The sequence below is a fragment of the Salvelinus fontinalis genome, chromosome 14 (genome assembly GCF_029448725.1).
Source record: "Salvelinus fontinalis isolate EN_2023a chromosome 14, ASM2944872v1, whole genome shotgun sequence".
Taxonomy (NCBI): Eukaryota; Metazoa; Chordata; class Actinopteri; order Salmoniformes; family Salmonidae; genus Salvelinus; species Salvelinus fontinalis.
This window is the reverse complement of record NC_074678.1, coordinates 26,519,706-26,545,908: the sequence shown is the minus strand read 5'-3', so window position 1 is coordinate 26,545,908 and position 26,203 is coordinate 26,519,706. Positions and strand designations below refer to the sequence as shown.

The following is a 26,203-nucleotide window of genomic DNA, read 5'->3' as shown; positions in this document are numbered from 1 at the left end:
ACAAATCACTAGAGAACCATCTATTAAAACTTAATGCAATGTATTATAAAGCTACATTGGTTGATAACTGAAGAACAGAAACCTAGCACTGCATTCATATGCTTTCTGATCAAACCGATGCCATGTTCTGCATTTCATCACAGTTAGCTTGACTTGCAGTAATAAAGTCCACAGATTCCCTGATAAGATGATGTGATGCTGTGATAATAATGACTTGCGTGAATGAGGAGATGAGCTCACCTCATTAATGCTGACTTCAGCCTCCACGTACTGCAGGCCCTTCTGTATGATGGAGATGAGGGCAGCAGGGGGCACCAGGGCTCCATTGATGTTAGACTGACTGATGTGGCTCTCTATCCCAAACGTGAAGGCTGAGTGGGAAAACCCTGTAAGGAGGCATGAGGAGCATGTCAGTAGCACATTACATAGAGCAAATCCCTCCCTCTGGTGCCTCTGGAAATGGCACACTTCAAATAGCTCTGTGGTTGTTCTCAGAGTGCACATTTTCAGGGCACCCTTTAATAGCTATAGAACATTACATAAGGAGAATATACGCTAAGATTATTTCGACAGCTGTCTGGCTTCAATTGCGTTTGTGTCCAGATGTGTGGTTGAAGCGTCAGCTAGAGCCTACCTGACTCCTGTAGGTATCTGTACACCAGGAAGTTGACCTCATCACTGCTTATGCTCATCTTTATACCTGGTTACACCATGAGGTCAGCAAACAGGACACAGGCCTGAAGGGAAGGGAGGAGGTGGTGGTGAGACAGTTGTTTATCCAAACTCAGAGCAACATATTTTCACACTACATAGTGCTGCTAAGTAAGAACTGAAGCTAGGGCTAGAGAGTGGAGATATCCTTCCAGAAGATGCCACTACCACTAACACATTGTCTGTGTGCAAAAATCCTTCCACAATCTGCTGTACACACAGTTCACACCAGGGCAGGGCAGCGGGGACCTGCTGTTGGGTGCTAACTGTGGACAGGAGCAGCAGCACTGCTACAGTGCGTCTCTCTAGCATGGCAAATAACAAGGCGTAGTACCCATTTCCACCATTGCACCGCAGTGGCGCTGTTGAGTTAAAAACAGAATCTCAGGATCTCTGTTGACAGTGAGTGAGTGAGTGAGTGAGTGAGTGAGTGAGTGAGTGAGTGAGTGAGTGAGTGAGTGAGTGAGTGAGTGAGTGAGTGAGTGAGTGAGTGAGTGAGTGAGTGAGTGAGTGAGTGGTGGATGGGAAGGGGATTCTCTTTCCATAGATGAGCTGTGCTCTGGGCTGTAGTCCATCAATGAGAGCAGTGGTGTTTATCTCAGCCAGGTCTGACTCGGAGCAGCACAGGGCTAGTCTGGGACCTTGCAGAATCATGGTAGTGACAAACAAGCAAGCATGACCACAGAATGGACAGTGTTTTAACTGGGTTCATCCATTCAGAGAGATATAGAACAGGAGCACAAACATCCTTCTCTCTGGAGAAACCACTTCAGGACCTGTGCTACTGGTGTTTCACAAGAGTGACATCTGAAATAACGAATCAATAGGCAGCCATGCAGAACTGTACATTCACCCAAAGATACCTCAAATCTGAAGAGCCATATTTCCGGTAGAATACTGGAGCACATTCTAATTTCCATGTCAAAACATAGCATAACCATAACAGAACTCTACAGAGGAGGTCCAATCTTAGTAGTCCTAGCTACTGAAGATAGTATTATTGAGGACGTTTCAATGTATTTATTTTATTTATTTATTTATTTAACTACTACGTAAGTCAGTTAAGAACAAATTCATATTTACAATTACGGCCTACCACGGCCAAACCCTAACCCAGACGATGCCTTGTCGACCATCATCAATTCTCTTAAGAAACGTGTAGGCCTATTCTTGACAAAAACTGTCATCGGATGTGGTTTGTTTGCAAACCGAACAGAATTTTGTCATCTGCTTTTATACTTGAACACACCCCTAGAGATGTAGTTCATTCCCTTTTCATCGCCATATCAAAGTGATGAGGTGTTGGTCTATTTTGAGAGAGTGAGAGCCACGGCTGTAGAGATGAAGCACTTCACCTTCCTGTAAAATAAATGTACACCTCTGCCCCATCTCAAGTCTCAGAAATGATGTTGTTTACAACTCGCATACATCCCAAAGTGATTGTAGTAGGTATGTCATATGATCTTTTATACTTTTAACAATTGATATAAAAAATATGGCTCACAACACTGGTTCAGATGTTCCTGTCCTGCATGATGTCCGATCATGCCACTTTTACAGCCTTTGGTTTAGAATAGAACATACATGTACAGTGTGTATACGAAGTCACCACCCCCTTTCAAACTGTTCACCTTTTGTTGCCTTACAGCCTGAAATGAAACCACCCCAAAAAATATTTTCAAAACAGTAAAATACCCTATTTGGATATGTGAATACTCCAAATTTGCTGAGGTATAACCAACCACCTTCCAGATCACAAATCAAGCTAATTGGCTTCCATCTGTGATCAATTGTAGTGACTTTGATTAGCTCAGAATAAAAACAGTTGTTCATAGAGGACTCCACTGCTTAGTAGTGCAATTCAAAGCAAAGAATCCACTATGGGCGGAAAAGTACTTTCAAAAGGTCTACAAGATAAAGTTGTGGAAAGGCACAAATCAGGGAATGGATATAAAAAGATTTCAAAGGCCTTGTCCCTCGGAGCACAGTTAAGACCATTTTTAAGAAGCGGATGGTGACGCCCAGACCCTGCATAGATCAGACCGTCCCTCCAAACCGGGCAAGGATGAGACTGATCAGAGAGGTTACCAAGAATCCAATGGCGACTTTGAAGGAGCTTCAGGCCTTTATGGCAAAGACTAGTCAATGTGTGCATGTGACCACATTATCACAAATGCTGCATTAATCTGGCCCCGATGGGAGGGTGGCAAGACAAAAAACATCCCCAAAAAAGGCCACATCAAGTGTCATTTGAGCTTTGCAAAAACGCATATTATAGATTCTGAGGCCAAGTGGAAAAAGGTGCTATGGTCAGATGAGACCAAAATGTAACCTTTTGACCTGAATGCAAAACGATATGTCTGACGAAAACCCAATACATCTTTCCACCCAAAGAACACCATGCCTTCAGTATAGAACACCATGCCCACAGTGAAGGACACCATGCCTACAGTGAAGAACACCATGCCTACATTGAAGAACCCCATGCCCACAGTGAAGAACACCATGCCTACAGTATAGAACACCATGCCCGCAGTGAAGAACACCATGCCTACAGTATAGAACACCATGCCCGCAGTGAAGAACACCGTGCCTACAATATAGAACACCACGTCTACAGTGAAGAACACCATGCCTACATTGAAGGACACCATGCCTACAGCGAAGGACACCATGCCTACAGCGAAGGACACCATGCCTACAGCGAAGGACACCATGCCTACAGCGAAGGACACCATGCCTACAGTATTGAACACCATGTCTACAGTATAGAACACCAGGCCTACAGTAAAGAACACCAGGCCTACAGTAAAGAACACCATGCCTACAGTAAAGAACACCATATCTACAGTATAAAACACCATGCCTACAGTGAACTGACACCATGCCTACAGTGACGAGCACCATGCCTACAGTGACGAGCACCATGCCTACAGGGAACTGACACCATGCCTACAGTGAACAGACACCATGCCTACAGTATAGAACACCATGCCTACAGTGAACTGACACCATGCCTACAGTGAACTGACACCATGCCTACAGTGAACTGACAACATGCGTACAGCGACGAAACCCATGCCTACAGTATAGAACACCATGCATACAGTATAGAACACCATGCCTACAGTGAACTGACACCATGCCTACAGTGAACTGACACCATGCCTACAGTATAGAACACCATGCCTACAGTATAGAGCACCATGTCTACAGTATAGAACACCATGCCTACAATAAAGAGCACCATGCCTACAGTATAGAACACCATGTCTACAGTATAGAGCACCATGCCTACAGTATAGAACACCATGCCTACAGTATAGAACACCATGCCTACAGTATAGAACATCATGTCGACAGTATAGAGCACCATGCCTACAGTATAGAACACCATGCCTACAATAAAGAGCACCATGCCTACAGTATAGAACACCATGCCTACAGTATAGAGCACCATGCCTACAGTATAGAACACCATGCCTACAGTATAGAACACCAGGCCTACAGTAAAGAACACCATGCCTAAAGTAAAGAACACCATGCCTACAGTATAGAACATCATGTCGACAGTATAGCACACCATGTCTACAGTAAAGAACACCATGCCTACAGTAAAGAACACCATGCCTACAGTAAAGAACACCATGTCTACAGTATAGAACACCATGCCTACAGTATAGAACACCATGCCTACAGTATAGAACACCATGCCTACATTATAGAACACCATGCCTACAGTGACAAACACCATGCCTACATTATAGAACACCATGCCTACAGTGAACTGACACCATGCCTACAGTGACGAGCACCATGCCTACAGTGACGAGCACCATGCCTACATTATAGAACACCATGCCTACAGTGAACTGACACCATGCCTACAGTGAAGAACACCATGCTTACAGTGACGAGCACCATGCCTACAGTATAGAACACCATGCCTACAGTGAACTGACACCATGCCTACAGTGACGAACACCATGCCTACATTATAGAACACCATGCCTACAGTGAACTGACACCATGCCTACAGCATAGAACACCACGCCTACAGTAAAGAACACCATGCCTACAGTATAGAATACCATGCCTACAGTAAAGAACACCATGCCTACAGTAAAGAACACTATGCCTACAGTGACGAACACCATGCCTACAGTGACGAACACCATGCCTACAGTAGAGAACACCATGACTACAGTAGAGAACGCCATGCCTACAGTGAAGAACGCCATGCTTACAGTGACGAACACCATATTTACAGTGAACAGACACCATGCCTACAGTGAACAGACACCATGCCTACAGTGAACAGACACCATGCCTACAGTGAACTGACACCATGCCAATAGTGAACTGCCACCATGCCTACAGTACAGAACGCAATGCCTACAGTGAACTGACACCATTCCTACAGTATAGAACACCATGTCTACAGTATAGAACACCATGCCTACAGTGAACTGACGCCATGCCTGCAGTGAAGAACACCATGCTTACAGTGAACAGACACCATGCCTACAGTGAACAGACACTATGCCTACAGTGAACAGACACCATGCCTACAGTATAGAACACCATGCCTACAGTATAGAACACCATGCCTACAGTGAACAGACACCATGCCTACAGTATAGAACACCATGCCTACAGGGAACTGACACCATGCCTACAGGGAACTGACACCATGCCTACAGGGAACTGACACCATGCCTACAGTGAACAGACACCATGCCTACAGTATAGAACACCATGCCTACAGTGAACTGACACCATGCCTACAGTGAACTGACACCATGCCTACAGTGAACTGACACCATGCCTACAGTGAACAGACACCATGCCTACAGTGAACAGACACCATGCTTACAGTATAGAACACCATGCCTACAGTGAACTGACACCATGCCTACAGTGAACTGACACCATGCCTACAGTGAACAGACACCATGCTTACAGTATAGAACACCATGCCTACAGTGAACTGACACCATGCCTACAGTGAACTGACACCATGCCTACAGTGAACTGACACCATGCCTACAGTGAACAGACACCATGCTTACAGTATAGAACACCATGCCTACAGTGAACTGACACCATGCCTACAGTGAACTGACACCATGCCTACAGTGAACTGACACCATGCATACAGTAAAGAACACCATGCCTACAGTATAGAGTATAGACCTACAGTATACAGCAAAGAACACCATGCCTACAGTATAGAACACCATGCCTACAATATTGAACACCATGCCTACAGTAAAGAACACCATGCCTACAGTATAGAACCCCATGCCTAAAGTAAAGAACACCATGCCTACAGTAAAGAACACCATGCCTACAGTAAAGAACACCATGCCTACAGTATAGAGTATAGACCTACAGTAAAGAACACCATGCCTACAGTATAGAACACCATGCCTACAGTATAGAACACCATGCCTACAGTATTGAACACCATGCCTACAGTATAGAACACCATGCCTACAGTAAAGAACACCATGCCTACAGTATAGAACACCATGCCTACAGTATAGAACACCATGCCTACAGTGAACTGACACCATGCCTTCAGTAAAGAACACCATGTCTACGGTAAAGAACACCATGCCTACAGTGAACTGACACCATGCCTTCAGTAAAGAACACCATGTCTACGGTAAAGAACACCATGTCTACAGTAAAGAACATGTCTACAGTAAAGAACACCATGCCTACGGTAAAGAACACCATGCCTACGGTAAAGAACACCATGTCTACGGTAAAGAACACCATGCCTACGGTAAAGAACACAATTTCTACAGTAAAGCACGGCAGTGGCAGCATCCTGTTGTGGGGGTGTTTCTCTTCAGCAGGGACAGGAGCGCTTGTCAGGATAGAAGGGAAAATGGACAATGCAAAATACCAAAAGATTCTTGAGGAAAACCTGCAGCCCTCAGCCAAAAAGTTGAAAATGGGAAGATGGGTCATGTTTCAACATGACAATGACCCAAAGCACACCGCCAAAGCAACTATAGAGTGGCTGAAGGACAAGAAGTTGAATGTCCTTGAATGGCCCAGTCAGAGCCCCGACCTAAATCCCATCGAGAATCTGTGGAATGACTTGAAGAGTGCAGTCCATGATCGGACACCATGCAATTTGACTGAGCTTGAACAATTCTGCAAGGAAGAATGGTCAAATATAAGTTAGTAGAGACGTATTCAAAGACATTCATGGCTGTAATTCAAGCAAAAGCGGAGTCCACCAAGTAATAACCCAGGGTGGTGTTCACTTATCCAAATGGGGTATTTTACGGTTTTAATTGTAATACATTTTCAGAGTAAATTCTTTTCCAATTCACTTGGATATTGTGTGTAAATAAAGCCGGAAAAAGTCTGATTTTATGCGTTTTCGTTTCAGGCTGTAAGGCAACAAAAGGTGAACATTTTAAAAGGGGGTGGTGACTTTCTATATCCACTGTAGAGCTAGGACGATAAACCGAAAAAGATTGACACCGACCATACAAATCAGTCATCGCAGGCAATTTTCTGATATCGTTTATTACGATAAGTAGCATATACTAGAGAAATGTGAAGTTTGAAATGAAATACGTTTGCTAATATGGGTGATTGTTAATGGGACAATTGCTGGCTACAACCATCAAACTAGTGTAGTAGTTTAAAGGATAATAAAATAAAAAAACGGTGGTGCACATTAATGTTATAAATTTAGTGTTCTATTATCGTTATTGCATAAATTCAGGCAATTTATCGCAATATGTATTTTTGGCCCCATCGCCCAGCTCTAATAGAACATAACATGCACATTGCCTATGGAGCCGAGCTGACTCACTTTGTAGCCACAACTATTGTTTCACACTGAGACAGAGCGGCTTATCTCAGAATGATTTAAATCGAGCTAAAACGTAGGCTACACATATACACACACACAGATGAAAACACAAATGCACACATGTGCACACACATATGGGCATACACATTTGGCCTACATGCCACACGCTGGTAGTGTCACAGCAGATTAAAGATGGATGTGGCGGGTAAAGTGCCTTGTGATGCTACAATAACACACTCTAGTGTGCAGGGGAAACAGGCTGCAGAAACTGACTGGTCATCTAGCTTGACCTAGGCCTATAATATAGATATCTACCAAAAAATATATGTGGTATTGGAAATTATGCAGATAACTACATTTCTAGTATCCACAATGTGCAATATTAAAGCATCTACCCCCCCCCCCAAAAAAAAGTCTGCTAGCTAAGTGTTGTCAATGGCTAGGCTATACAGTGTATTGGCAGAGCACACATCTGCTCGCACAGTAGGGCCTGCATCATTTCCATTTCCCTCTAGACTTAAAAAGTCAGAATCAAAGTCAAAGGCAACTTATCTTTCAGGGTGTAGAAAAGTGCAAATCTAATTATTTAGGCCTATTGAATATGCATCTTACATAATAAAAAACACACCAAAAAAATCCACTGCACTTTTTCCCTAAGGAATGTGTCACTCAGCCAAACCTCCTCCAATGTGCAGACATGCTATCAACAAACTTCACGGACTGCAGCCTGATCTAAAAGCTGATAAAAGCTGAACCAATGAAGTCCTGGCTGGACATTTTCAAAGAATCAAGGAAATGTATTAACACACAGCTTGAACCTGTATTGAAAATTACCTTGCAAATGCAATATTGACCAGAGATTAATACAGCCTACTATAGCAGGTTAGGGTCTGCAAAAAAACGTATTGAGGTAATGTCAACTTGTGGTTTTAACATAGGTTGCAGATCCCATCCCCCTACCATTTGGAAGGCTGTTTGCTGCTCTAAGGTGACAGATGGTAGTGACATGCCTGTCTGCTGCATTTGTGGTTAACTTGGGACATGGGTAAATGAGCAAAAGCAAACTGCTACAATCCCACTCTTTTGGTAGCTAGTCAACCTCTGTCTGCACACATTTTTCACATGAACACTGTTTTTGTCAATATTTGCCACACACTCACTGATTCATCACTGATGCACCGATTTTCCATATATGCCTAGTCTGTACAAATTCACGGCTAAACAGACAAAACCAATCATGTTGCTGACATCAGTAAAAACATATACCTAAATCAAAACACAGGCAGAACTGTTGCCATGCTGAGCTAATAATAGACTGTGATATAGGCTTTGCAAAAAGCAATGGGTTTAATGTAAAACCTAGTTGACATCTCAACTGAAAGAGTGGGTAATGGAAGCGCTATGGTATGTCAAGGTCATTTGTCAGTGAGTCCTACTAGTGTGGTGTGAACACTGACATACTCAGAAGCAAACTTATTTTATCTCTGGCACACAGATAGCTTCGAGATCAAAGGAAATGCAGTCATAACATGCTCCTATGTAGAGGTGTGACATTTCTGGATTCCTTGAGATCAAAACGAACATCAGAGTTTGACATAGTTTTCTGAGAAACATTCAGTATAGTTTAGCCTACCTCAGACATTCTATGCAAGCTCACACTGCAATAATATGCATTCTACACCAATAGCCTAGCCTACATAAGAAGGTGTGATTCTATCTGCATCCAGTCCACATTCTGTAGTTTCAATGGATGGAAACGGGAGCACCGGTGTTTAAAGAAATACATCCTCCCTAAGAAATTAAGCATTTTAGGAAATGAAGGTGATTTGTTAATTGATTAGAGAAGCGGAGATCGTGTCGTACCTCACCTTCCAATGCATCGACCCTTAAAACTGCAAGATTATCATATTGTCAGGGCACTGAACCTCACTGAATGAGCTTAAAAACTATGCAAGTGGATTCTGGACCTGTATAGACTTATTAACAGACTGGTCAGTATGATGGTGTATTTCCATTTTACAGCTCCCATCTCTCCAGCAGACTATTCTCCTGGATCAGTGGTCATGCCAACATTCATCAGGCTGCAGATCATTCTGCATCTGATACTGCGGGACTCACCAGACAAAAAGTAGCTTGGTTTTCACAAAACACAACCTCCAGAATTATGATCAAATAGCGATCCCCCATTTTGAACTTCTTAACAGCCAAATATGAATCCACATGTCAAACCAAATACAACATATCAACACGTCCTGTCAGCTGCCAGTCAACTAATCAAACTGAAACTAACCTTGGGGGCTAAGTTTAGGCATTAATTCCAAGTTTAAAGTAAAAAAATAAAATAAAATAAGACTAAATTAAAAAACACGTGTGCCTTGCACTGGGATTGAACCCACAATTTTCGGAGACGTAGCTCACGATTTAGGTCTTCCTCAACCTCATCCACAAAGCCCTAGCTCATTGTGAGCCTACTAGGTGTTAACTGTCACTCACATTGTCCCTAGTGGACGGCTAATTGCCATGTAAGTACATCGACTTGCCATCACGTAACTTTGTGGTGAACATGTGTAATACACTGGAGTGCTAGCTCCTTTCACATTACAGTCTAATCAACTTCCCCACACTGACTCAATCCATACATTGAAATGGTGAATGTGCACCTTTGGAATGATGAAGTACAGGCCTTAACATAGCCAACATGTGCACAATGCTGTTGGAATTGGAAGTTAATTGCATAGTAGCCTTGAAAACGCCAAATTGAGAAAAGTCAAAACAAAGTTCTTACATACTGTATTTTTAGCTGATGACGACAAAAGACCCCAAAAACTTACGATTCTCAATGTAAAATGTTGCAAAGGACAAAAATGCAAATCAAATTCATTCCAATGTGCCATGCAAATGTTATTATCATCTTATCGCTAATCAGTTTCTTAGCACTCGGCAAAGTTAAATGATTACAAATTTCCTGTTACATAAGGAAACAATGGTTATTATTATTATCCATACAAATTCTCACACGTGCGTAGCCTATTCTTCCTCATACATCCATCCTTAGCCTACTCATCAACAACAGGATTCCCTTTGCATCCAATTTTAAAGTCAACAATTGGAGACCTTCAACAACACACTAAAAAGTATGTGGACAACCGCTCATCTCATTCTAAAATCAAGGGCATCAATATGGAGTTGGTCCCCCCTTTGCTGCTATAACAGCCTCAACTCTTCTGGGAAGGCTAGATCAAATCAAAGTGTATTTGTCACGTGCGCCGAATACAACAGGTCTAGTAGACCTTACAGTGAAATGCTTACTTACACGCTCTAACCAATAGTGCAAAAAAGGTGTTAGGTGAGTAAAGAAATAAAACAACAGTAAAAAGACAGGCTATATACAGTAGCGAGGCTATAAAAGTAGTGAGGCTACATACAGACACCGGTTAGTCAAGCTGATTGAGGTAGTATGCAATGCAAATAGTCCGGGTAGCCATTACCTGTTCAGGAGTCTTATGGCTTGGGGGTAAAAGCTGTTGAGAAGCCTTTTTGTCCTAGACTTGGCACTCCGGTACCGCTTGCCATGCGGTAGTAGAGAGAACTGGGGTGGCTGGAGTCTTTGACAATTTGTAGGGCCTTCCTCTGACACCGCCTGGTGTAGAGGTCCTGGATGGCAGGCAGCTTAGTCCCAGTGATGTACTGGACCGTACGCACTACCCTCTGTAGTGCCTTGCGGTCAGAGGCCGAGCAATTGCCGTACCAGGCAGTGATGCAACCAGTCAGGATCATCTCGTTGTTGTAGCTGTAGAACCTTTTGAGGATCTCAGGACCCATGCCAAATCTTTTTAGTTTCCTGAGGAGGAATAGGCTTTGTCGTGCCCTCTTCACGACTGATGTTGGAACATTGCTGCAGGGACTTGCTTCCATTCAGCCACAAGAGTATTAGTGAGGTCGGGCAATGATGTTGGGCGACTAGGCCTGGCTCGCAGTCGGCGTTCCAATTCATCCCAAAGGTGTTCGATGGGGTCAAGGTCAGGACTCTGTGCAGGCCAGTCAAGTTCTTCCACACCGATCTCAACAAACCATTTCTGTATGGTTTCTGTATGGTTCTGTATGGTTTCTGTATGGTGCACAAAGTTGGAAGCACAGAATCATCTTGAATGCCATTGTATGCTGTCGCGTTAAGATATCCCTTCACTGGAACTAAGGGGTCTAGCCCGAACCATGAAAAACAGCCCCAGACCATTATTTCTCCTCCACCAAACTTTACAGCTGGCACTATGCATTGGGGCTGGTAACGTGCTGACATTCTTCTGCTGACATTGCTTCCAGAGGCAGTTTGGAACTTGGTAGTGAGTGTTGCAACAGAGGACAGCCGATTTCTACACGCCAAACACGGCGGTTCTGTTAGCTTGTGTGGCCTATCACTTCGCAGCTGAGCCGGTGTTGCTCCTATACATTTCCACTTCACAATAACAGCACTTACAGTTGACCGGGGCAGCTCAAGCAGGGCAGAAATTTGACGAACTGACTTTTTGGAAAGGTGGCATCCTATGACGGTGCTACATTGAAATTCACTGAAGTCTTCAGTATGGGCCATTCTACTGTCAATGTTTGTCTATGGAGATTGCATGGCTGTGTGCTTGATTTTATACACCTGTCAGCAATGGGAGTGGCTGAAATAGCAGAATCCACTCATTTGAAGCGGTGTCCACATACTTAGTGTACTAGCATATAAATCCCAAATGTCAGGAGCACATTTATGATCCATTTAGTAAGAGACATCGCTCCCACACCAGCATACAAATTGCAAGTGTAGACCTGTGTTTTTTTATTCAATATTCTCCATTCAACATTATCACGCTATTAAGCTGATCACAAGACAGTGTTCTGCAGAGGATCCCTGCCTCTTCAATGCATAGAGGTCTGAGGTATGAAACCTTGATCGTGCCTGAGTGAGGTATGCAAGAGTGACCTTACATCCCTCTCTCTCCATCCTGCCTACTATCCATTCACTACAGCACTCATAGCCATAGCCCATAGAGCTTTTCCTTTCCCCAGTAACTAGGCTACACTACAATGACAATTGTCATATCTATGCTCACAGAGCTGAGGAACAAAGACAAAGCCATCCAATAAAAAGAGTAAATCCTACCCAGAAATTAAGGCTGATTACACAGCATTTAGCCAAAAACGCACACCAATAAACATTTTTATCTGTAGCTTCCTACTTACCACAGTAGTAAGTCTGTTTTCACAACAAATATGTTTTGAAAGGGCACAGTCTACCAGTTTCACAACCTGCAAGGCAAACAGAGGGTCAAAAATAAGCAATTGACAAACATACTGCAGCACTACAAAATGTCAAAGCCGCTTTTGTATGTTAAACGGTTATAAGATAATGTTGGATATCTAGGCTATTTGGGAAGGGAAAACATGCTGCGTGGTCTGTCTGCCATACACTTGCCAAGCTATCTTCAATATCTTTAGAGCAGGGTTCCCCAACTGGCAGAACTGATTTTATTTGGCCCCCCAAGTTCAGATTTTTATTTCTGGACATTAGACTAAAAACACCAGCAAATCCACTCCAATTGATTTTAATTTTGGAAATCTGCTCCAAAGTATTCCCATGCATAATAGAAATATACACACTCAGTTGCTAGTGTATGAGGTACCACCTAGTTCACGAAAAATGGTTTGCTCCTACAGACAGTCACGTGGCAGTGGCTTGCTATATAAAAGGCAGACAGGCATCCAATTACTGTTCGATTGAACGTTAGAATGGGCAAAGCGAGTGACCTAAGTGACTGAGCGTGGTATGATCGCAGGTGCTAGGTGCCGGGCACACATTTCCAGTATCTCAGAAACAGCCAGCCTCCTGGGCTTTTCACACACGACAGTGTCTAGGGTTTACAGAGAATAGTGAGACAAACAAAAAACATCCAGTCAGCGGCAGTCCTGTGGGCAAAAACAGCTTGTTGATGAGAGAGGTCGAAGGAGAATGCCAATAATCATGCAAGCTAACAGGCAGGCCACAAACAGGAAAATAATGGAGCAGTAAAACAGCGGTGTGCAGAACGGCATCTCGGAACGCACAACTCGTTGGTTGGGTTATTGCAGCAGACGACCACACCGGGTTCCACTCCCATCAGCTAACAACAAGAAGAAGCGGCCCCTAATCCGACAAATCCCGGTTCATGTTGCGTCATGCTGATGGCAGAGTCAGGATTTGGCGTAAGCAGCATGAGTCCATGGCCCATCCTGCCTGGTGTGAACAATACAGGCTGGTGGCAGTGGTGTAATGGTATGGGGAATGTTTTCCTGGCACACGTTAGGTCCATTGATTCCAATTGATCAATGTTTGAACACCACACCTTGTAGAATCCATGCCCCAAAGAACTCAGGCTGTTCTGGAGGAAAGGGGGGGTCCAACCAGGTACAAGATGCGTGTATCTAATAAACTGGCCACTGAGTGTGTAATCACATACAAATGTTAGCAAGGTTTGAAATGATTATGTTTCAGTCAAGTATATCCGTTTGGCCTTCTTGCAGTCAAATTCACGGTCTACAAATGATTTGTAATTATGTTCCGGCCCCCTGACCATCCACTCAAGAAAAAAAATTGGCCTGTGGCTGAATCTAGTTGATGATCCCTGCTTTATAGTATATTTAGGCCTGTTTAGCCCAGGCAGATCACTCAAAAGTAACTTTGAAATTGGACGTCAGGAAATGCCTTTAAAACAGGCCAACAGGGGAAACAGTGAGCGCTATTACCATCAAGTAATCCCATGATTCTGGTCAGAAGTTTCGATCCCAGCAGTGGACACTCATTTTTTGTTTTAACCCTATCCCTATCCCTTACCTTAACAATTCGGAATGAGTGCCTAAAGCTAACTTTCCGAATTTGACATTTGGAGCAACTTCGAAATTTGACTTTGAAGAAGCGTGGATAAACGTCTAACTCTGCAGTGAGACTGTGAGAGCTTGTTGGTTTAGCCAACAGCATCCTTGATGCATTCATTCAAGGCACAATTTTGTTTACTTACAATGTCAACAGAACATTTGTATTTATTGGAAAGCAGCATCAAGCTCATTACCGTGCACTTTTACCACCCTGTGAAATTCATCATAACTTTATCTGTAGCGTAATAAACTGCATGCTTTCCCGAGTCGTAGTGGGAGGACCATACAACATATCACATGACTCCAAGTTTACCCCGATATGATGGTTATTATATCAATATTTGCGCATAAAAGCGTTTCCACCGCCATTTTCCGGATAATACATTTTACAGAAACAAAAAGATCCCACCTTGTCTAACGTATTTTGTTTTGTCGACATATGGAAAGTTTACAGACACTTGCTGTTTCCATCAGGCCTGTCATGCCATTTTTTATCCAACGTACTTTACTCGCATAAAAAGGTTGGATGGAAACCTGGTTACAATTGGCAATGTTTTTAATCAAAACTTTATGAAGATCATCCCAAAAACATTTTAGGGTCCCAAGGTAAAAAACTAACGCTTCCTAATTTAGCTCAGATTAAATCCACCGCTCACTGAGTGCACTCAAAAAATACATATCGCTGTCTTGCATAAGAGACAATAGCAGCAGGAACAGGGCCTAAAATTACGGCGCGTAAGTATTTCACCAGCCACGTTGGCGGATGGTCAGGACTCAACATTGCATGCATTTCACTCACATTTGTGAATATAGGCCTAGCTGCAACATTCAAGTAAAAAAAGGCTACTTATATCAAAGTACATCTGACTTCAGGCTGACATGTAAAATTCACATGTTATTCAATCATTGCACCCACACTGCGTAGCCAGGCGCTAAAATAGAACTTGGTTATATTTGTGATGCTTGATGCGCTGCAAGTTCCGCCTCACCCATCTCATTGGTTTTAGGAGCATATACACACGTGGGTGATTGAAAGATGAACTGAGGTCCACAATTCAGTTGGTGGTGGTAATGCACCTTAAAGTTGGTTGCCAACCGCCATATAAAGTCCAAAGAAGAAAAAGAAGCCTGAAAGAGGAACGATTTAATTTCTAGTACTCGGTTTACCCTTTTATCTGTGGATTAATTGTCGGAGTAGAAGACCTTGTGCATTTCAGGTAAAATAACAACCCAATGTTTATATCCCAGGACAAATGAGCTAGCAACAGCAAGCTAGCTAGCTAGCTAAATTGCCATAAATGTTTAATGCTTTTCAACCTGTCCCCAAATTAATATAGTTGGTTCAGAGTTTGTTTTTATATTTCAACCTGCGTGTCCTGATCGCGTCTGGTGTGGGTGGACAAAATCAACATACGCGTGAGCGGTCTGGTCAGCATGTAAAGCTTTCTGTTGATTGCTACATAAAGCCTTCTGCCGTTCAAAGGCAATGTTAAAGAAAGCACTTCAACCACTGCACCAGACTGATATTGTACATTTGCAAAGATGTCTAACAACCTGTTTTGCTTTGTCATTATAGGGTATTGTGTGTAGATTGATGAGGGGGAAAAATGTAATCCATTTTAGAGTAAGGCTGTAAAGTAAATGTTTTTTTGCAAAAGGTCAAGGGGTCTGAATACTTCCCGAATGCACTGTAGAAGCTTCAGTACATAGCTTCAAATTGTTTGTCATTTTGAAACTAAATTATTCATTAAATAGATTCAATTATTTACCTGTAAGGAATGTCATTTGACCCAATATTATGGCCATAGATTGAATTAACCCTGATATGTATCAAATTACATTCTAAAACAGTTTAGATGTAATTAGTCAAATTATTTAGTATGCTTTGAGTCTCAGTTCTTCTGTTATTTAATATGGTGTTCTTTCTTTATGAAATTGCATATATAATAGAAGATATTCAAGTTGTTATTTTAGTTCTATCAATTATCAACATATTGTTCAATGTTTAAAAAATAAAGCTCAGTGGTTATTCTGTGACTTGAGCTAATACGCTTTCTTATTTTGCCCCGGTATCGTTTCGGATTAAAGTATCATCTTGGTATCGAGTATCTTTTCAGTATCGAGTATTGTGATACTAAACCTGGTATTGAAGTCCAAATTCTGATATCGTGACAACACTAGATCATTCAGTGGGTGCAACAAGTCTACCTTTTGCTTGTAACCACGCAAGGTAAGGAAAGTTTGTCACCAATAGTCTATAGCCTCCTTAATCCCTTACTCACAATACAACAGCTTTGATAGTACAAGCAGGCATTTATGAAAATCAATCTTAAAGATTTAGCTCAGATATCAGCTTGGTTATAGAGGGAGGTTAATGTGCTTACCATGTGCCCGAACGTCATTCAGATATGACAGTATCCCTCTTCAGTCTGAGGACAAAAGAAAAAGAGATTCTGATTCAAATAAATTAATAAGCGTTAAACTAAATTGCCATCTCACTCAACCTTTAGGGTAAGGCTAACCCACAAACAGAAGTCAACGAATTATAATCTTCAAGTCTGCTTCTCCATACTACTTCAGCAAGCAACATTATACGTTTCACTAAATTAGAGCCTTTAGATTTGTCTAACTAATAAGCCGAAGCAGGATGGTCCTTGATGCCAAAAATCAGTAAATAGCCTAGCCTAAGTAACACAGTTTTCAGATGAAAAGGTGCTAAGAGAGGGGATCCTCTTGCTATTTGATGAGAGTCAATACAGTATACCCCAGGGATTAGTATTTAATTAAAGCTTTAAGAGATGTTGTAAGTGATGGCCTACATGACCTATGAGTAAGGGAACTCCTCCTCTCCCTTTCCTTCCCCCACTGTTATCGCAGCACAGATCACATTCCATAGCAGAGTTTCTAAGATGGGCAAAGGTAGGCTAGCATTTCACTGGACGTATACAGACCCTGGAAATGCTTAGCAAGCTAGTCAGACTACTTGGCTCAGCACAGGAAGAGCGAGATCCTACAGACCCAGCATGTCATTAAATAGCAGTTTAACGTGTTTGGTAGCTTGCTATAGTATCATTGCAGCATACAATAACTAAACAAACACAGCAGAATGTGTTTGACTTATAACCTACTTCCCTGATTCTGGAATCTAGACTTTGGCTCATCATTCACACGGTTTGTAGTTCATTGTACAGTATACAACCACCAGGCTATTTCATGTGAGCCAGAAATTTAAATGAGATAATCCTAATAATGGACATGAAGGTTTCACTGTTTAACTTGTGCAACACATTTTTTGATACCCATGGTAAGACAATCTAAAGTCACCTTCAATGGTCAATTACCACCCTCTACTTTGCTTCCAAGTCCCTACTCCTTTTCAGTCTTCCTTGTGACCAAGGGTAAGACAGATCTGTTGCCACAGACCAAGCCCCATTGAAAGCTGCAGTGAACAGTTTAATTAGGCCATCTACAACACATAAAATGGTCTATGCTAAATCATTGATAACTTCAGTTCAATTTAATAGATAGCATAACACAGAATCGAGTCATTGTGCTCAAGTTTAGGCCTAAATAGAACACCTCTCCTCTTGGTTTAAAATAAAGGATATGAGCATCATAGCCAATCAACTATCACTTTTCTTTTTTTAAACTTATTTATTTCTTTATTTTTATCCCCTTTTCTCCACAATTTTCGTGGTATCCAATCGCTAGTAATTACTATCTTGTCTCATCGCTACAACTCCCGTACGGGCTCGGGAGAGACGAAGGTTGAAAGCCATGCGTCCTCCGAGGCACAACCCAACCAAGCCGCACTGCTTCTTTAACACAGCGCGCCTCCAACCCGGAAGCCAGCCGCACCAATGTGTCGGAGGAAACACCGTGCATCTGGCCCCCTTGGTTAGCGTGCACTGCGCCCAGCCCGCCACAGGAGTCGCTGGAGCGCGATGAGACAAGGAAATCCCTACCGGCCAAACCCTCCCTAACCCGGACAACGCTAGCCCAATTGTGCGTCGCCCCACGGACCTCCCGGTCGCGGCCGGCTGCGACAGAGCCTGGGGGCAAACCCAGAGACTCTGGTGGCGCAGTTAGCACTGCGATGCAGTGCCCTAGACCACTGCGCCACCCGGGAGGCCCTTTAAACTTATTTAACTAGGCAAGTCAGTTAAGAACAAATTCTTATTTACAATGACCTACCCCGGCCAAACCCTAACCCAGACGACACTGGGCCAATTGTGTGCCGCCCTATGGGACTCCCAATCACGGCCGGTTGTGACACAGCCCAGGATCGAACCAGGGTCTGAGATGCAGCACCTTAGACCGCTGCGCATTTATTAGTCCTAAACTCAGGTCAGTGAAATAAGAGACTACCATTTGATTGGTATGGCATACAGTCCTTGACTGGTTCATATGATTCACGTGATTTCTAATATTAGGTCAGACTTCTCAGGAAGTTGTGCACACCATCTAAAAGACCAGCCCATGTAAACACAGCCTTTGTCACCAAGCCGGTCATTCTTAGCTTACTGTTACTAGGAAAGAGTAAGGGATCTATTCAATCTGTATTGCTGAAGTGTTACAAATTGGACGATAGAAATGTTAAAGTAATTTCCAATTGAGCCGGCATCTGCAGCGTTTACCATGAACGCCGTCTCCGCTAATGCAGGAACATTGCCTATAAATTTATATCACGCTGTAATGCTGAATTTCTATGATGTATATTGATTAGAGCCCTAAACCTGCCTTTCACTGTAAATTCACACTCTAATTCACTGTAAAAAAAAAAAATGTTGCACATTGGCCTACATTTAATGTGCTCCAAAGAAAAGCTGCCTCCTCCTCCATTGATTGCTCTTCTTGACCAATACAATCATTCTTCCCAGCGTGTTTCACTATTAGGTTTGCATGATTAATCAAATTCTGATCGAAATTGTGATATTGACATGTGCAATATCCATATTCTAATTTCTTAGAAACTGCGTTAATATGAGAATAACTACTCCCCATTCATTCACTCTTTACATGCACAGAGGATGCTAACCAATCATAAGTGGGTTCTCACTCTGCATGGCCCGCACATGCTGGCCAATCACAAGCATCCCCGCTGGGAGTGTACAGTTAGATGCTGGTGAGGAGAGAAAGGGCTTTACCAAATACAGTACAGTATGAGGTTTAGAAACAATGTGGCTTTACCTCTGTGTGTGTCAGAAACATGAGTCCTGCTAGTGCTAACGAGAATGTCGATTTGGTGGTATGGCAGTATTTCAGCTACAGGCAAAACAATGTCAACCAAATGCAACTGTTGTTACAAAGTGCTTCAGCATTGTGGCGACAACAAGAGGAAACACGACAAATATATTCAATCATTTGAAGAAGAACCATCCCCTAATTTATGACGATAGGATGGTAAAAATAAAGCGACCGACAGCAGCAAAGCCCCTCAGCCACAACCACCCACCTACGTTAAACAGGAAAAGATTGCCGGTGTTCACGTGTCACGACCTACGAAAAACATCCCGTGGACACAGAAATCACAGAGGCCATCACCTATCACACAGTCAGCAAAGATCGCTTCAAGCACAGGCAAGGTATGCCTTGGGACTTAGAGGCACTACTCCAAAGTGGGAGGGTGCTCTGGGTTCAGGGGCATTCAGCATGTTAAACTTGACCTCTGGGGTCACAACACACACCATGTGATAAGTGTCAACAGGGAGAGAAGAGGAGAGGGGCTGCTGCTGCTGTTCGTCTCCCTGGGCTTCCCCAGAGGAAAAACAAATTACAGAGCAACGGAAAGGTCCCCAACACACAGCCTGGCACTGATTTATATTAGCTTATGAAGAAGAGTTAACTTCTCATCTCTCTAGCTACGCATTATACCTTTTTTATTTATCCTAACCCTCAACGGAGCTTCATCATTCCTTCCAAGCTGAACCCGCTTCAGATTAGCGTAGAGGTCAGCATTATTACTATTGGGCCTAGGCTAAGTCTAGCTCCGTCAGTCATGTCACTTGATTTCCCTTTGGCTCAATACATTATTTAGGCTAAATAAGGCTCATTGTGAAGGTTTAAAAGAAACCAACTGTCATAGCCTACTGGTGTAAGGTTGCGTTCACATGCTCCTTGCAAGAAGAAAATTCTGAACTGTCTAGCCTAACTGGGAAACGTGGGGTACAACGATGCTATCCAGGTTTCCCACTAGTATTCGCAAATTGGAAGCGCACATGGAATTTGGCTTATCCGGGAGTTTCATCAGTAGTCCCAAGTTTCCAATTATAAAGCAAGTGAACACACAATAAGAACTAGCCTGAACTAAGATCATATTTCTGACTGTATTTCTGATTGTAAAATTCTCTGCCTATGTGTGCCATTTAAATTAAATATGGGTTGGTATGAGAACTATTAATAGATGATTTTGTATGTATGTCTTGTTCCGTCATGGTCCTGGCAATCTATGAAACAAAGAACTGCTGCTGAAGAACTGAAATCCACTCATCCCACCCCTCCCCCACATGTTCCTTCATACTGTCAAGCACCTGTTACATAACTGAGCTAGTCCACCACTAGCTACGTAAGAGGGTGAGACTTTAAGCTATGTAAATATGATCAATTTAATGTCTATATGAAATATGAATATTGGCATCTTGTGTGTAAAGCAGATCATTAACTAGGCTAATGTTGTGTTAGGCCTTTGTTCTATTGTTTTAATAGATCATTTCACTGATTGAATATCCCCATAATATAATAAAGCATATTGGTCAGACAATACTGGGTCAATACCATCTTAAACAGGAGCTAGGTTTACCTGCAACATTTCAATTCAATATAAATTCTTAGGTCAAGCAATACAACTGGAACTTTCCATGACAGACTGACAGGTGTATCCTGGTTAAAGCTATGATCTCTTTTTGATGTCACTTAATTAAATCCACTTCTGTCAGTGTAGATGAAGGGGAGGAGTCAGGTTAATGATGGATTTTTAAGCCTTGAGACAGACGGATTGTGTATGAGGGTGAATGGGCAAGACAACATATTTAAGAGCCTTTCAACAGGGTATGGTAGTATGTGACAGACGGACCGGTTTGTGTCAAGAACGGAAATGCTGGGTTTTTCACGCTCAACAGTTTCCACAGTGATGCTGGCCCATGTTGACTTCAATGCTTCCCACAGTTGTGTCAAGTTGGCTGGATGTCCTTTGGGTGGTGAACCATTCTTGATACAACTGTGGGAAGCATTGGAGTCAACATTGGGAAGCATTGGAGTCAACATGTGCCAGCATCCCTGGACATCAACTAGGCTAATGCTGTGTCATTAAGTTGAGCTATGCTGCTTTTCGACTATAACACCAGTTACACTAGTAGTGTATACACCCTTATGTTATACTAGTGAAATTGTGTTGCCATAGCTAGGGCTGACACTGAGGACTTCTAAAATGCACACTCAACAACCTCTGCATAATCAAAACATTTGCTTTGTGAAAAGGTGTTCAAGTTCAGTGAGCCATTGTTATGTAAATGCAAGCTGAAAAGTACCAGTGGTCTGGCTTTGGCCCCAAGTGAGAGCAGGTCCGCCAGAGCCATGGCCTAGTGCGACAAGGTGCAGATGGAAACTGAAAAGTCTGAGCCTTTTGGGTAACACACGGGGTAAATGCGCCACTAGAGTAGCACTCTCCGACTCGAAGTTCCCTTCCCCCACACTCATGTGTTACATTGCTGATTTTGTCAATAAGCTCTGATTTTGCTTCTTTATTATATAGAAGTTAACATATGGCTAAATAAATGTTTCCACATATCCAAATCCATTTTGTATAACTAGCCACAGTTAATGGTGTAACATGTTTATTTGTGTCCATGTGTCACAATAAAGCTTACATTACAGCTAGATTTGTGGCTACAAATCTGTTTTCAACCCCTCAGATAAAACTTTTCTAATGGTTCAGCTAAAATGCTTGGCTGTGATGATAATCATCATCATACATTTAAAGTGGCTAACAAACAACCTTACACACCCTGTGAAGTTGTAGACAGGCGTAGGAAGCAAGCTTCTAGTCACCACACGCGCACATATTTACATACACACACATTCATACACATGCGCGCGCGGACACACGCTGACGCTGCCCATCCCCCACCTTTGTGAAATCACCAAAATAAATGTCCGTGACACTGAAACAATTGATCATAACCACCTACAAACAATAGTGTACAATGAATGCGTCTCGTAGTATATTGTATATGACCTACAATCACGAGAAAAGCCAAGAAAACACTTACTTAAATGCCCAGATTACACAAGGGGTGCCTTCTCTGCTGTGCTCCTTATATGGAATCTCCTCCTCCACCGCTATTTTCTAAAATATAGTCACAATAAAGCGTTATAAGTCTACTCCGAGATGGCAGCTTGGTAGTTAAAATCCCAAATGAGCCATGTGTTTTGATTACATAAGTGTAGCATTTGATAAATCCTTTTTAAAAATTACATTGAAGAGCAATTGGGGTACATTGTAAGGTTGCTTGCTAGTGGAGAAAGAGCCAAACGGTTCACAACCAGCCAACGGCTTCAGACACTGAAACACGGAGGAGGTGACTCTCCAGGCAAAAATGAGGCAGCCAATTCTCTGCAGTTAGGTAGAAACTGGAGGACACAAAAACATTAAAATAAGTGTCGCAGTATAAAGCAGTGTTTTATGTACCTATATACCTAATGTTGTTGGAATAGTCTTTATAGAAAATATACATTAGAGCACTATAACACATTTTTGTCGCAGATGCAGAAATCTCTATAAAAGAATGCTACAACATAATTTATCACACACTGGCCTGAAATAGGTGAATTATGTAAAAACATAACAAAAAAACATCTGGTGCGTTTGTAAATAACAGCTGATGTCTCTTGTCTAAACAGCTAGCTACTAAATCTACAACAACAACAAAAATATTTTGGGAAATTAAAGTTGAACGACTTCCCAAAGAAGGGTCTAAACTGCAGTAAAACGGGGTGGCAGTGCCAGGATAATGTAGCACTGTGCTAAATTGTTAAGTGAGCTTGCTAGCGAGCTATCAAGTTAACCATCTATTCTTGGAAGCTAAATAGATGTGAATATGGTAGATATAAAAATTGGTTTGACCTGTTACAGGCCCAGTGCAGTCAAAAAAGATGATTCTCCTATGTTATATATATATATATATATATGTATATATATATATATATATATATATATATGTATATATATATATATATATATATATATATATATAAACTCAGCCAAAAAAGAAACGTCCTCTCACTGTCAACTGTGTTTATTTTCAGCAAACTTAACATGTGTAAATATTTGTAGATTATTAAGATTAAGATTCAACAACTGAGACATAAACTGAACAAGTTCCACAGACATGTGACTAACAGAAATGGAATAATGTGTCCCTGAACAAAGGGGGGGGGGTGTCAAAATCAAAAGTAACAGTCACTATTTGGTGTGGCCACCAGCTGCATTAAGTACTGCAGTGCATCTCCTCCTCACCAGATTTGCCAGTTCTTGCTGTGAGATGTTACCCCACTCTTCCACCAAGGCACCTGCAAGTTCCCGGACATTTCTGGGGGGAATGGCCCTAGCCCTCACCCGCCAATCCAACAGGTCCCAGACGTGCTCAATGGGATTGAGATCCGTGGCAGAACACTGACATTCCTGTCTTGCAGGAAATCACGCACAGAATGAGCAGTTTGGCTGGTGGCATTGTCATGCTGGAGGGTCATGTCAGGATGAGCCTGCAGGAAGGGTACCACATGAGGGAGGATGTCTTCCCTGTAATGCACAGCGTTAAAATTGCCTGCAATGACAACAAGCTCAGTCCGATGATGCTGTGACACACCGCCCCAGACCATGACAGACTCTCCACCTCCAAATCGATCCTGCTCCAGAGTACAGGCCACAGTGTAACGCTCGTTCCTTCGACTATAAACGGGAATCCGACCATCACCCCTGGTGAGACAAAACCAGTCCTCTCTGGTCCAGTGACGATGGGTTTGTGCCCATAGGCGACGTTGTTGCCGGTGATGTCTGGTGAGGACCTGCCTTACATCAGGCCTACAAGCCCTCAGTTCAGCCTCTCAGCCTATTGCGGACAGTCTGAGCACTGATGGAGGGATTGTGCGTTCCTGGTGTAACTCGGGCAGTTGTTGTTGCCATCCTGTACCTGTTCCACAGGTGTGATGTTCAGATGTACCGATCCTGTGCAGGTGTTGTAACACGTGGTCTGCCACTGCGAGGACGGTCAGCTGTCCGTCCTGTCTCCCTGTAGCTCTGTCTTAGGCGTCTCACAGTACGGACATTGCAATTTATTGCCCTGGCCACATCTGCAGTTCTCATGCCTCCTTGCAGCATGCCTAAGGCACATTCACGCAGATGAGCAGGGACCCTGGGCATCTTTCTTTTGGTGTTTTTCAGTCAGTAGAAAGGCCTCTTTAGTGTCCTAAGTTTTCATAACAGTAACCTTATCTGCCTACCATCTGTAAGCTGTTAGTGTCTTAACGACCGTTCCACAGGTGCATATTCATTAATTATTTATGGTTAATTTAACAAGCATGGGAAAAAGTGTTTAAACCCTTTACAATGAAGATCTGTGAAGTTATTTGGATTTTTATGAATTGTCTTTGAAAGACAGGTTCCTGAAAAAGGGATGTTTCTTTTTTTGCTGAGTTTATATATTTCCACACTGAGGTTGGAATAATACTGTGAAATTGTATAAGAGCTGTTTGAAAAGACCGCCTGAAATTTCAGCCTGTTTTGGTGGGATAGTTTCAGCCTGCCTCACAAGGCGGTAAATTAGTTAATACACCAATAAGAAAGAGAGTTCCTAACCTTTCTGCCAATAACAGCAAATTTGCAGTTTTTCCCTCCCCACTCAGAACACTCCCAGACAGTCTTAGCTATATTTTTTCTTGAGAAATGGCTAAGAAGAATTTTTGTTTGTTTTTGATCATTTTAGTTTTGATCATTTTAATTGAAAACAAATCACACTAAGGTACTTCATTGTCACCCAGAAATGATTTGATATTGATATAAAACAGCTGCATGGGACCTTTAAAACAAGATGGTGCTAATGAACAGATGTTCCAGTTCCACAGAGAAAAACTAGCTATGATGATACAAATACACAACAGCAACAAAATATCCAATGTTAAGAATAATGAAGCCTGTCCTGATCTAATTACTCTGGTTATGATCATGTATAAATAACAATCTAACAAACAATCTAATCTAGGCCTAACCATTGGTTATTTCTACAGGCCTACATTGATGTAAGCAGGATCTTTGTTGGATTGTGGCATTATACGATTAGAAATTATTGTATAATATTATTGTTCGCTACTAGTGCACATACAGCTAACCAGATTTTGGGTTCAAAATGCACCGCTACCCTTTAAATACATCACAAATGGAGGCTGTTGAGGGGAGGACGGCTCATAATAATGTCCGGAATGGAGTCAATGGAACGGTATCAAAATATTTTGGGGGGTTTTCATGTGTTTGATACCATTCATTCACTCCATTCCGGACATTATTATGAGCCATCCTCCCCTCATCAGCCTCCACCTCAAAGTATGTTCAAGAACATTGAAAAACGTTTTAGGGACAAATGTAATTCTGTATAAACCGTCACGCAACTTAGCAAACATTGAATCGAACTGAACGCACCCCAGGTCGGGATAGGGAAAGGATACTCTGTTACACGTGTAAAAACTGCAGCGTCTTCCTGTTTCATT

At 42.4% G+C, this 26,203-nt stretch overlaps 1 protein-coding gene across 5 annotated transcripts in view; it reads right to left on the bottom strand.

Moving 5' to 3' along the window:
* Positions 1-23,005, bottom strand: part of LOC129810543 (F-box-like/WD repeat-containing protein TBL1XR1) — a 30,818-nt gene extending 7,813 nt beyond the window's left edge. The window contains exons 1-6 of one of the 5 annotated variants that reach the window (XM_055861125.1): positions 22,920-23,005; positions 22,714-22,790; positions 16,831-16,875; positions 12,779-12,844; positions 635-737; positions 241-386 (exon numbers count right to left, since the gene is read on the bottom strand). In XM_055861125.1, the coding sequence (XP_055717100.1) occupies positions 241-386; positions 635-692 (204 nt within the window). In that variant the 5' untranslated portion in view covers positions 693-737; positions 12,779-12,844; positions 16,831-16,875; positions 22,714-22,790; positions 22,920-23,005. Of the gene's footprint in view, positions 1-240; positions 387-634; positions 738-12,778; positions 12,845-16,830; positions 16,876-22,713 lie in introns of all 5 variants that reach the window. The other 4 variants (XM_055861122.1, XM_055861126.1, XM_055861123.1 and 1 more) reach the window with 4 other exon arrangements.
* Between the last annotated feature and the right edge of the window lie 3,198 nt (positions 23,006-26,203).